General features: G+C 47.5%; 1 protein-coding gene across 1 annotated transcript in view; it reads left to right on the top strand.

Annotated features, from left to right (window-relative positions):
* The window catches only part of LOC119956926 (inactive tyrosine-protein kinase PEAK1-like), a 225,376-nt gene that overhangs the window by 169,539 nt on the left and 43,817 nt on the right, over positions 1 to 12,020 (top strand). Inside the window, 1 exon segment of the mRNA XM_038784504.1 lies at positions 6,583 to 9,901. Coding sequence (XP_038640432.1) covers positions 6,702 to 9,901 — 3,200 coding nt within the window. The 5' untranslated portion in view covers positions 6,583 to 6,701.

Raw genomic sequence — 12,020 nt, 5'->3', positions numbered from 1 at the left:
CCCCTCCACCGGGGGTTCAGACCGGCACAGTTCCCCATAGAAGTCCCTGAAGACCCCATTAACATCTACCCCCCTCCGCACCACCTTCCCAGCTCTATCCGTCACTCCCCCAATCTCCCTGGCCGCGTCCCGCTTTCGGAGCTGGTGTGCCAGCATCCTGCTCGCCTTCTCCCCATATTCATACACCGCCCCCTGTGCTTTCCTCCACTGAGCTTCCACCTTTCTGGTAGTCAATAGGTCGAACCTGGCCTGAAGGCTACGCCTCTCCCCCAGCAATCCCTCTTCCGGAGCCTCCGCATATCTCCTATCCACCCGCACCATCTCCCCTATCTGTCACTCCCTCTCCCTCTGCTCCCCCCTCTCCCTATGGGTTCGGATGGAAATCAACTCCCCTCTAGTCACCGCCTTCAATGCCTCCCAGACCGTCCCCACTCGGACCTGCCCGTATCGTTGGCCTCAAGGTACCTCTTAATACACCCCCGAACCCTCTCGGCCACCTCCTCATCTGCCAGCAGCCCCACCTCCAAGCGCCAGAGCGGACGTTGGTCCCCCTCCTCCCCCAGCCCGAGGTCCCCCCTCCCCGACTCTTCTCATTTCTCATCCAGCCCTGAGTGAAATACTTGGCCCACCCATCCCTTCCTCAGCCGAACCTGGTCCGCCACTTTCAGGTGTGTCTCTTGGAGCATGGCCACATCCGCCTTCAGCCCCTTCAAGTGCGTAAATACCCGGGCCCGTTTGACCGGCCCATTCAGCCCCCTCATATTCCAGGTTATCAGCCGGATCAGAGGGCTCCCTGCCCCCTCCCCTGCTGATTAGCCATAACCCACCCCCTGCCCACCACTGGCCAGCGTACCCCGCTCGGCCAGTTCCCCACGGCGGCAACTCCCCCCCCCCCCCCCCCCCCCCCCCCCCCGCATCCTCCCGCCCCTTCCTGACCATTTCAGCAGCAACCCGGTACCCCCCCCCCCCCCCCCCCCAAGGCTAGGACCCCTCCTAGCCGCGCCGCTCCCTTCATAGCACTCCCGTGAGCCAGCTAACCTCTGCTGACCCCGGCGACTCCCACCCTACCTCCGACTCCTCCCCACGTGGGACTACCCCTCCTCCTTCGTGCCCATCAGCAGGCCCCCCCCCCCCCCCCCGCTCTTGCGCGGGAAAATAACAGCCAGCAACGGCCCGCGCTTCTCAGCCCCGACTCCGCCCCCACCATCCCACAGCGCGGGAAACCAGAGAAAAGCCCGCGCTTTCGCCCTGCCCAGCCCCGACTCCTCTAGGGCAACTCCCATTGCCAGTCCCCCCCACCAGCTCCCCGCACTCCCCGTTTACCTCCCTGCCCGAACCCGTCCACCAGACCCATACAAAAAGACATAACGACACCCCACACACCCTAAAGCCAACCCACATCTTGCATTAAACAGAGCAAACACAAGTACATTATCATACAAAATCGCCCATCTTAGACCCTCAGCTTGAGTCCAGGTTCTCGGCCTGCACAAAGGCCCACGCCTCCTCCGGGGACTCAAAATAATGGTGCCGGTCCTTGTAGGTGACCCACAGACGCGCCGGCTGCAACATGCCAAACTTCACGCTCTGTCTGTGGAGCACTGCCTTTGTCCGGTTAAAGCCGGCCCTCCGCTTAGCCACCTCCGCACTCCAGTCCTGGAAGATCCGCACCTCTGTGTTCTCCCACTTGCTGCTCCGCTCCTTCTTGGCCCACCGGAGCACGCACTCACGATCCACGAACCGGTGAAACCGCACCAACACCGCCCGTGGTGGCTCGTTCTGCTTGGGCCTCCTAGCCAGAATTCTGTGGGCCCCCTCCAACCCCAGGGGCCCCTGGAAGGACCCAGCTCCCATCAGCGAGTTCAGCACAACAACCACGTAGGCCGCCAGGTCCGACCCCTCCAGCCCCTCCGTGAAGCCCAGGATCCGCAAATTCTTCCGCCTCGACTGGTTGTCCAGCTCCTCGAACCGCTCCTGCCACCTTTTATGGAGCGCATCTCCACCTTCCCCGCCACGGCCACGGCCTCATCCTCCCTTTCGGAGGCCTGCTGCTGCAGCTCCCGGATCGCGGCCCCCTGGGCTGTCTGAGTCTCCATCAGCTCCCTGTTGGTTACCTTCAGCGACTCCAGCAGCTCCAACTTCAGCTCCTGGAAGCAGCGCAGCAGAGTCGCCTGCTGCTCCTGCGCCCACTGCCTCAGCTCCTCAAGGCCTCCGCCGGCCACCATTTTGTTTCTCTTCCCCCGCTTTTCCAGGGGTGCTTCCACCATTTTTCTTCTTACCCCACTCCTGGTCCGGACCATAGGACCGTAGGGATCGACTCCAGTCCATTTCCCACGTCGGGATTCGTCGACGAAGTTCCGTTGGGGGCCCTGAAAAGAGCCCCAAAGTCCGTTATTCGCGGGAGCTGACGATCGTGCGGCTTAGCTCCGCATTGCCGCCACCGGAAGTCAATAGGAGCATTGTCTGACGATCAAAGATTGAAAAGATGAGTTGCAAATCCGAGCATCATTTTAATGGAGCACGTGGAATGTTTGTGCTGGAACAAAGAAAATGTGATTGGAAAGCAGCCAGCCAAAGTTCTTGGGAAGAATTGCATTTTGTTTGATTAATAGTCAAAGAAAATATTTCAGCAATTGTCCTTTTGGAGATTGTGGTGGCTTGAGACTTACACTGGAGGCTTCCAGTAGTTAACAAAGTCCACCCCCTTAAAGGGGCCACGCGGTGTATATTGTATATTAGAATGATCCACTATTGTTTCATTCATGCCTTCTAACTTTCTCAGTAAGAATTTGGTAAAATTTTTTTCATTGAGCAGAGAGAGCTAGAGGACCTCATTACCTTTGTCGCACTGGTAGAGCATGCAATCAACTCATTGATGCAATTGGAGTCAATTTAGGGTGGCACAGTGCTATTGTTTCTGGACTCATAATGCAGAGACCCAGAGTAATCCTTTGGGGACCTGGGGAGGTGCAAGTGGGTGTTGTGTGGGAGGAGGAATACATAATAGCATCTTGATTCAGACACTCTCTTCATTTCTATGACATAGATGAAAATCTTCTCTCCGCCAGATGCAAGGTCCCGACAGGAAACACATTTGGTCAGTATTAGTCCAGGATAACCCCATGGCATAAACTATCTTCCCCAATTGGGCTGGTGCAAGAAAATGGAAATATATCCAATTCATTCATAGGAATAGGCCTTTTGCAATTTAGGTAAATCATTGGGACGAGTAGAGGAAGCTTTTCCTGATGAATGTAAGCACATGAGAAATGTGATTCTAAATCTAGTATGTACTAGATTTACTCTCAAATTAAATATCCTTAAGCCATGAAGTGACTGGACTGTAATTTGTATTGATTAAGATTGTTGTTCATAATAACTATTTCCTATGGTACCTACAGTAAATCTGAGAAGGATCTGGCTTGCCAACTGATTAAGCTCTTGTTAAAATTCAGTTTTTGAGTGGCTTGGGAACTTGACTCACATGAGCAAAGTTTGAAGATATTTTAAAATGAACTGTTCCATGACCAATGTCACAGTTACAACGCATAATGAAAACTGAATAGCTCAGTTTCAAAACTGGATCTGGTTAAATAGGAGCAGCATATACTTGCTCAAAAGATTATATTCTGGATTTTTAACCGTTTTCTAAAGATCTGGGGCAATAGGTCATTTCGCTCAGTTGTGCTTCTCTCTGTTCAGAACACAGTAATGCAAAGTGAGTGAAACATCACAGCGTGATGAGGCATCGTACCTGCAGTGAATCCGTGTTGCTGTCCTCCTGTAGTTTTCAAATACAAGTGCCCTACATTTCTGACAAATCAAATGAAAGCACGCAGACTATTGAGTGTTCGAACCTGGTACTGGTTGCACTTCTCAAGTGTGGTATTAGTGAGTTAGATTTGAAGAACTATGATGTGATATTTAAAATTACAAATACCCAATTAACTTAAAAGCAGCCTTGTAAAACAGACTTCAATAAAGTGAAGCGGTTTGTATGGACACAGTAAGTCTGTGGCTGCCTTCCTGAAAATGATGACTTTAAGTGAAATGACTAAGTAAATCAAAGCGATCGATATTGAAACTGGAGTTGGGTTCCTTCTGAAATTTCATGCCTGGAGAAGCTAATGTACAAGTTTAAATACTATACCGTATGTGTGCAGTATTGTGCATTCCGAGCTGAAATAACTTGTAAAATAAAATAAACCTCGAAATATAGAAGAAATGCTGTACAAGCTTGGGTACTTTAGGACTTTCCCAGCAGAAAAAAGCCCATTAGGCCATAATAAGTTGAAATGCTGTTGATTATTAAATGTCCGCATTAATATGAAATAATCTTTAAAATAAAGTTTTATTCTCTGGCCTCCCATCCGCATGTTTCTCAGTGGCAGGAGGTGGTGCGCTGTCCGCTGGCAGCGGGATTCCCTGCTCCCGCATCTGGGAGTTCCTATTGAAGCCACTCCACGCCGCCGGGAAACCCACGGGCAGGGGTGTGCTGCCGGTGAAACCAGAGAACCCCGCCGCCTGTGAACGGCCGGAAAATTCCGGCCACTGTGTAAGGTAAATGTAACAAGTTTTACTCGACAGCTGCCTGGTTTTGGATGGACTCAGCACCCATCTATTGGCAGAAACTGGTTGGTGCAGGTAGCAGCTGACGTCATCCCAGGATTTGACTGGGAGTTTAACTGGAAATGGGAGTGAGGGGGGAGAGGAGTCGGGAGTCAGCAAAGAATTTTTAAAAAAATTCATTCTTGGGATGTGGGTGTGGCGAGCGGGGCCAGCATCCCTAATTGCTCTTGAACTGAGTGGCTTGCTAGGTCGTTTCAGTGGGGGCAGTTAACCGCATCGCTGTGTGGTCTGGAGTCACATGTAGGCCAGACCGGGTAAGGAGGGCAGATTAGTGAACCAGACAGGGTTTTTACGACAATTGGCAACGGATTCATGATCATCATTAGGCTTTTAATTCCAGATTTTTATCGAATTCAAATTTCACATCTGCCACGTTGGGATTCGAACCTGGGACCACAGAGCATTACCCTGGGTTTCCTGATCGCTAGTCCAGCGACAATACCACTACAGTGGTGAGGGCAAACACTGGGGTGTTATAGGTGGGAATGGTGGGGGGGGGTCATTTCAGGACTGCGAGTGGGAGCATCGGCAGGAGTGGAGCGAGAAGGTGCACTGGCCCCAACAGCACCGGCCTGTCATTTTATTTTTTTATTAAATTTAGAGTACCCAAATCATTTTTTCCAATTAAGGGGCAATTTAGCATGGCCAACCCGCCTACCCTGCACATCTTTGGGACGTGGGGGCGAAACCGACGCAAACATGGGGAGAATGTGCAAACTCTACACGGATAGTGACCCAGGGCTGGGATCCAACCTGAGACCTCGGCGCCGTGAGACAGCAGTGCTAAGCCTGTCATTTTCAATGGGACCTTTAAACTCGCCTGCTTTACAGAAGTTTGCGCAGTAAAGAAGGGGGACATGTCTTCCTTCTCCAATTCTTTTACACTTTGACACTGAGCCCCTGTGATTCCTGGGCTGCCTGCACCTCCTCCGGCCTGAGCCAGGAGGGTCAGGTAAGAGAGGCCATGGGTGGAATTTGGTGCAGGTAAGTGGGTACGGAGTGGCAATCTGATGCTGATTGCTCCCCCAAGGAGGTTATGGGGTTGAGTTTAAGGTGGGGAACGCCTGAGGGAGAATTACATTAACCTGGCCAGATAGGCAGTGGCTCAGGAGAACATGGGTTTGAAACTGATGGCTCAATGTACCTCAAGTATAGTATCATTGCAGGGCAGCACGGTGGCACAGTGGTTAGCATTGCTGCCTACAGCGCTGCGGACCCGGGTTCGAATCCCGGCCCTGGGTCACTGTCCGTGTGGAGTTTGCACATTCTCCCTGTGTCTGTGTGGGTTTCACTCCTCCAACCCAAAGATGTGCAGGTTAGGTGAATTGGCCACACTAAATTACTCCTTAATTGGAAAAAATAATTGGGTACTCTAAATTTTGAAAAAAGTATAATATCATTGTAAACTATTGGGTGGAATGACAAACACGCATTCCACTTTTAAAAGAATGAAAACGTGGGCAGCACAGTGGCACAGTGGTTAGCAGTGGGACTACGGCGCTGAGGACTCAGGTTCGAATTGCAGCCCTGGGTCACGGTCCGTGTGGAGTTTGCACATTCTCCCCGTGTCTGCATGGGTTTCACCCCCACAACCCAAAGATGTGCAGGGTAGGTGGATTGGCCACGTTAAATTGCCCCTTAATTGGAAAAAAATAATTGGGTACTCTAAATTTAAAAAAAAAAATGAAAACACTGCCACTGTTAGCCCCTTTACTCCTGTATTTTTGGAACTGCGAAGAAAGTGGGGAACACTCTGATTTATAACTCATTCCTGGTCTGGAAAATGTTTGTTTTGAGAAGATATAGATGGAGAAAGATTGCTCCCTCTATTCACTGGAGGTGAATTGAGTGTAATCGGAGCAATTAAATATTAGTACTCATCTGTATATAAATTAAAACATGAACTTTCTTTCAATGCAACTTTCTTTAATGAATGTTTTGTTTAATTTCCAGGTGGGAGTTGACACGCAACACCGATGAAAGATCTTGGTGATGATTGGGAAATGAGACTTTTCAATGAGTGTAATAGAATGCAGTAAGCGAGGGGTATCTCATGAACAGCTCTATGAAAAATGTCCGCCTGCAACGCCTTCACTGAACACGTATGGAAGCCTGGTGAATGCAAGAACTGTTTTAAACCCAAAAGTTTGCATTGTTTGTCTGCTGCCTCTGAAACTCCCCCTCTTTCGTGTAACAATTCAAAAACTAATGCGAACCACAGCAACAACCACCGGGGCAGGTCAGGCACTGGTAACTTTCGCCCTCCTGTTGCGAAGAAGCCCACAATTGCTGTGAAGCCCACCATGATGGTCATGGATGGGCAAACTGTGAGTACAGAAATGGAGGTGTCGGAAAGCTGTGAAAATAAGCTGCGATGGAATAGGAACGGTGTCCTCCTCAACAGGAAACCAATGAACAACAACAATGAAGCAAACAACAGCAATTCTCAGAGAGCTTGTGGCCCAGACAGAATTGTTAATAATAGGATACCCAACAACAACAACAACGGATTAACTGATGTATTGAAGGAAATTGTTGGATTTGAGGCTGAGCCCCATTCACAAAACAAAGAGTGTGACAGAGAGTCCTTTCTTGGAAGGATCAACAAGTGTTATCAGCGCTCACTGGAAAGAAAGCTTCCTCCCAGCTGCATTGTGGCAGGTATGAAAGAGAATATGGGCAAGCGGGTGGTGCTCAGCAGTTGTTCCGATATCATCAGCAGTGAGGGAGGACTCTTCTGCTATCCGGGCTGCTCCTTTAGCAGCGAAATAAGAAGAGTGGATAATCAGTCAAGTGAGAGTGTGACCGAAGAGCGAGAAAGTTGGGATGAAAGTGATGAGGAGCTGTTGGCAATGGAAATACGTATGCGCGGCCAGCCGCGGTTTGCCAATTTTAGGGCCAACACCCTGTCTCCTGTCAGGTTCTGCAGTGACAAGAAATGGAATACGGTACCACTACGAAAGCAGTCGCTGCAGAGAATTTGTGCTGTTGACTATGATGATAGCTATGATGAAATTCTAAATGGATATGGTGATGAAGCGTTGATCCCATATGGTCAGGACAGTATGCCAAGCATTTTATCATCGGAATCTACATCTCCTGATTCCTCAATAACTGAGGGATCTCAAAGTGGGACATCAAAATCTGTACACCAACAACTTTGCAATGGCGATCTTTCTCCAAGTGATGGCAAAAGTAGCAAGTTTATTCAGGCGGATTATGAAAGCCTAAACGAAAATGAACAGGTTCCCCAAGTTAAGCAGCCTCCATTTAAGCCAGCAAGGGGCACAGCAGTAAAGTCTTTAGAAACTCACAAAGCTGTCCTTGCGTTGCGGTTGGAAGAGAAGGATGGAAAGATAGCCCTACAGAGCGAGAAGCAGGAATTCACCATAACCCCCATGGACAATCCAGGGCAAACCGTGACAATTAACATTATTCCCAAGGAAGAACAAGCAAAACCATATAGAGTTGTAGATTTGGAACCGCCAGGTATGTGTAAGCCGTACACCGTAGTTGACGTATCTGCCGCAATGAACAATAAAAAGTCTGACGGTGGACCCGAATCTCTTCAAGGCACAAAGACTTCGCCAGTTAGTCCAAGCCCACCCACATCACTTTCGAGCCAGATAAACAACCAGAAAAAGTCAAGTATCAATAGATACCAGGAGGTGTGGACTTCCAGCACTAGTCCTCGTCAGAAAATGCCCAGAGTGGCTTTAATGTCAAGCAGTTCTGGGCCTACACCTCCCCCGGGACAAATGAGTCACAAATCAGCTCCTACTTCACCTACTACTACAAATATTACTTCGAAAACTATTCCTGTGAAGTCTCCAAATCTGTCTGAGATCAAATTCAATAGTTACAACAATGCTGGGATGCCTCCTTTTCCTATTATCATACATGATGAACCAACATATGCGCAGAGTTCAAAGCACAAGGCTATAAAAGTACCAATAGTAATTAATCCAAACGCCTATGATAACTTGGCCATATATAAAAGCTTCTTGGGTCCGAGTGGATCACGTTTGAAAAAGGAAGCTTTAGAAAATGCAGCAAGTCACACATATGAAGAAATCGGATCAACAGTGAGGAAATCCACAGATATGCCTCAACCAAAAGGACCGAGTGCCAGCACAGATAGAAAGACACTTGGCTCTGTTGCACAGAAAGTGCAGGACTTCAACAATGCACAGAACAAACCGCACATTCTGCCACAGTCCTCACCGCATAAAAGCTTTGGATCCAATCACAGCTCTCCTTCTAGAATTCAGAAATCTGTTCAAGACTCTCCAGCCAGGAAAGAGGAAACGCCAGAAAGGCAGATTTCATCAGGAAGCAGGGAAAATGCCAGCACTGTGCTTTCCCAAATTGTTGCATCTATTCAGCCTCCACAACTGCCCCCTGAAAATCCCCAGCCACAGTCGAAAGCTAGTAGCGCAGAAGAGCTTTACTCCCAACCACCTACCGTCTCCGAAGGCAATGGAGACATACACATCCGTCCAAAGTCGTTATTCTCCCCACAAGCAAATGGTGAAGCAGAAGTGTCCAAAGTGATAGACAGTACTCTTACAAAAGGACAGAAAGAAAGCATTCTACCAAAGCAGATCACTGTTCCCACATCTAAACCTGGTACAGCACAATCTCCTGGCGCAGCTAGCCTGAGCCCTAAGAGTGAACAATTGCCTCCATTTCCACCACCCCGTTCTACATCATCCCCATACCATGCCAGCAACCTTCTGCACAAGCATTTCAGTAACTGGGGGAAGCCAACCAGCCCTGTACGAACACCTGAGACCGAATCTCCACTGCTGAATCCAGAGGGTCGCCAACGGCTACAGGAGGCAAAGCCAAAACGGTGGATCTCCTTCAAAAGCTTTTTCCGTCGCCGTAAAACTGAGGAAGAGGAGGAGAAAGACAAAGACAAATTAGTTGGGCTGAATGGACGCGTGATACACATGCTGCCACCGCCACCCATACAGCGGCATCACCTGTGCAGTGATCAGAAGATATTAGAACCATCTGAGAAGCTGGCTACCATACTGAGTTACAAACAGGAGCTTGGACTGGATGGTGTAAAGGCTGAGACTGGCAAACTGGATGCTACTGCAATAGACACTGAAATCCATTCTACCCCCAGTGAAGCACAGGTCACTGTATCTGCATTGCAAGATGATGAAAAGTCTGCAGTGGGTGTTTCTGACAGTGAAAAGGAAATCAGATGTCCAAGCAGCCCAAATTCTCCCCCACCTCCACCACCAAAGAAATGTAACAAGTAAGTGTTGCCTTTTATTTTTCACTTATCAAATGCCAGTCCTCTTCCTAACCTTCTCCACCAAGTACGTGAATGTATTTAAACCTGTTTTGCAACTGTGCATTTATTTCTTTATTTATTGCAGTGGACAGTGGGGGTAAATATAAGCAAGGACTTGCATGTTCCTCTTCCTCTCCTACTACTTGGTTAGCCTTCTGCAGCATTTTGAGCATTCCGAAAATGAAGTAAAATAGATTGCCCACCTTTACTTATAAATTGGCTTTCACTTGAATTGACCTGTTGTCTTAGGAGTTCTCAACCAACCAACTCTCAGGTCTTTGATTTGCAGAGCTTTTTGTGAAGCCTCTACGTTTTCAGGCTGACAACGAATGGCAACTCTCCCCTCTTATTCCAGTCACTTGTACTTGCATCACCAGACTGATTTGCCTAAACTCTGAACATTGATTTCTTAAATACACTGTGCTGCCTGTTGTTTCCACTGCCACTGGAACACCGTAGAGGGATTGAATTTCTTGCTCCACTGTGTAGGAACACTTCACTTGAACGCATTAAGACCACTCAGTGCGGGTTTGGCAAGCCAAGTAGCACATCTATTTGAAACTAACTTGTCTAGACTAGAGCAACAGTCCAAAGTGTTGCTTTGCAAGACCTAGTCCGAGTAATGTTTTGACGCACGGAATCATTGAGTGATGCATTGATCCTGCAGTTTTTCCCTCAGACTGCACACCTGTTTGCAATTGCCGAATGAAGATCGGCACTCTCCCTGCTTGAAGAGGCGGATGGGGAAAAAAATCACCAGACTGATGGTTCAGTTAAAGCTGTAGGCTTTAATAATCTTGCCATTTGCTCGATTAGTTTTGGAAATATCGTATATCTACTAACATTCCTTTGCCTTCTTGGCAAAATAAATAAAGACGAATCAGGGAAAGAAAGATGAATTCCGATGTAAGAATCTTGAGATTGCTTTGCAATCATTAACTCTCTTCCCAGTATCTGCAGTTATGTCCTGACGGTTTGGTAGTAATCGTTGCACTAATAAGCTCATCAGTTATTTAATTACACCCTTCCTAATTGACAACACCGGAAGGATATTACCACTTGCTGTGACACATGCAAAAGGAAATAAAATTCTGATTCATAGTTTGAAGTATTGCAGATCAAATATCGTGAGGAATATTGTTAATTTTGTATATTATATATTTTATACATATAAAGTATGGTCTTAAAATTGCAGATTTTGCAGTGAGCCATATTGAAAAATGCTTGTGTTTCTATTGATTTTTGCAGGTTATAAGAATGTGTAAGGCATGCCTGTATTTGCTGCTAGTATAACATAAGCTTTCTGCACAGACTATTTTATAGTGAAAGATATTCTGCAGGAATGGATGGAATTTTCAATGCCCAGACATGTTGGAACTTAGAGTACTCTTGTAAAAATTAAAAACAGCAGTGGTTATGGTGAAAATATCATTCCGGATGCTGAAATCACACCCGTTCTTTTGTTACTTTCTGAATTTCCTACTTCAATGCTTTTCTGGCTGACCTCCCATTTCCACCCTCCATAAACTTCAGCTCATCTCCTTAGCCCCACCAAGCTCTGTTCACCCATGTTCCTCCTGCTCGCTCACCTATGAGGCTCAGGTCTGACAGCGCTACAGTTTGAAAATTCCCATGTTCCGTTTCAAATCCCTTCATGGCCTCGCCTATTCCTATCTCTGTAACAACCTCCAGTCTAGAAAATCTCCAGTTGGCCAATTATAGCCTCTTGTTCATCCCTAACTACCTATACCACACCACAGGTGGCTGTGCCATCAACCAACTAGTATTTAAGCTCTTGAATTTCCTCATTGAACCTCTGCCAGTCCACCTTCGAGAAGACACTCCTTAACAAAAAAAATGCAATATATTTCATCAAGTTTTTGGGCGCCTGTATTAAAGTCGTCAACATTGGCTCCGTATTAATTTCTTTTAGTTGATTGCGTTCCTATGTTGGCTTCATGATGTTTTAAACATGTTAAAGTGCTATGGTCACATTTATTTCCCTCAAATTTTCATGTTCCCATGAAAACCCATTGAAACTAAAATAAATATAGCCGATAAAACTATAAAAGTTTATAGG

The sequence above is a fragment of the Scyliorhinus canicula genome, chromosome 24 (genome assembly GCF_902713615.1).
Source record: "Scyliorhinus canicula chromosome 24, sScyCan1.1, whole genome shotgun sequence".
Taxonomy (NCBI): domain Eukaryota; kingdom Metazoa; phylum Chordata; class Chondrichthyes; order Carcharhiniformes; family Scyliorhinidae; genus Scyliorhinus; species Scyliorhinus canicula.
Note: the sequence above shows the minus strand (reverse complement) of the source record. Positions and strands in the feature narration are given on the sequence as shown.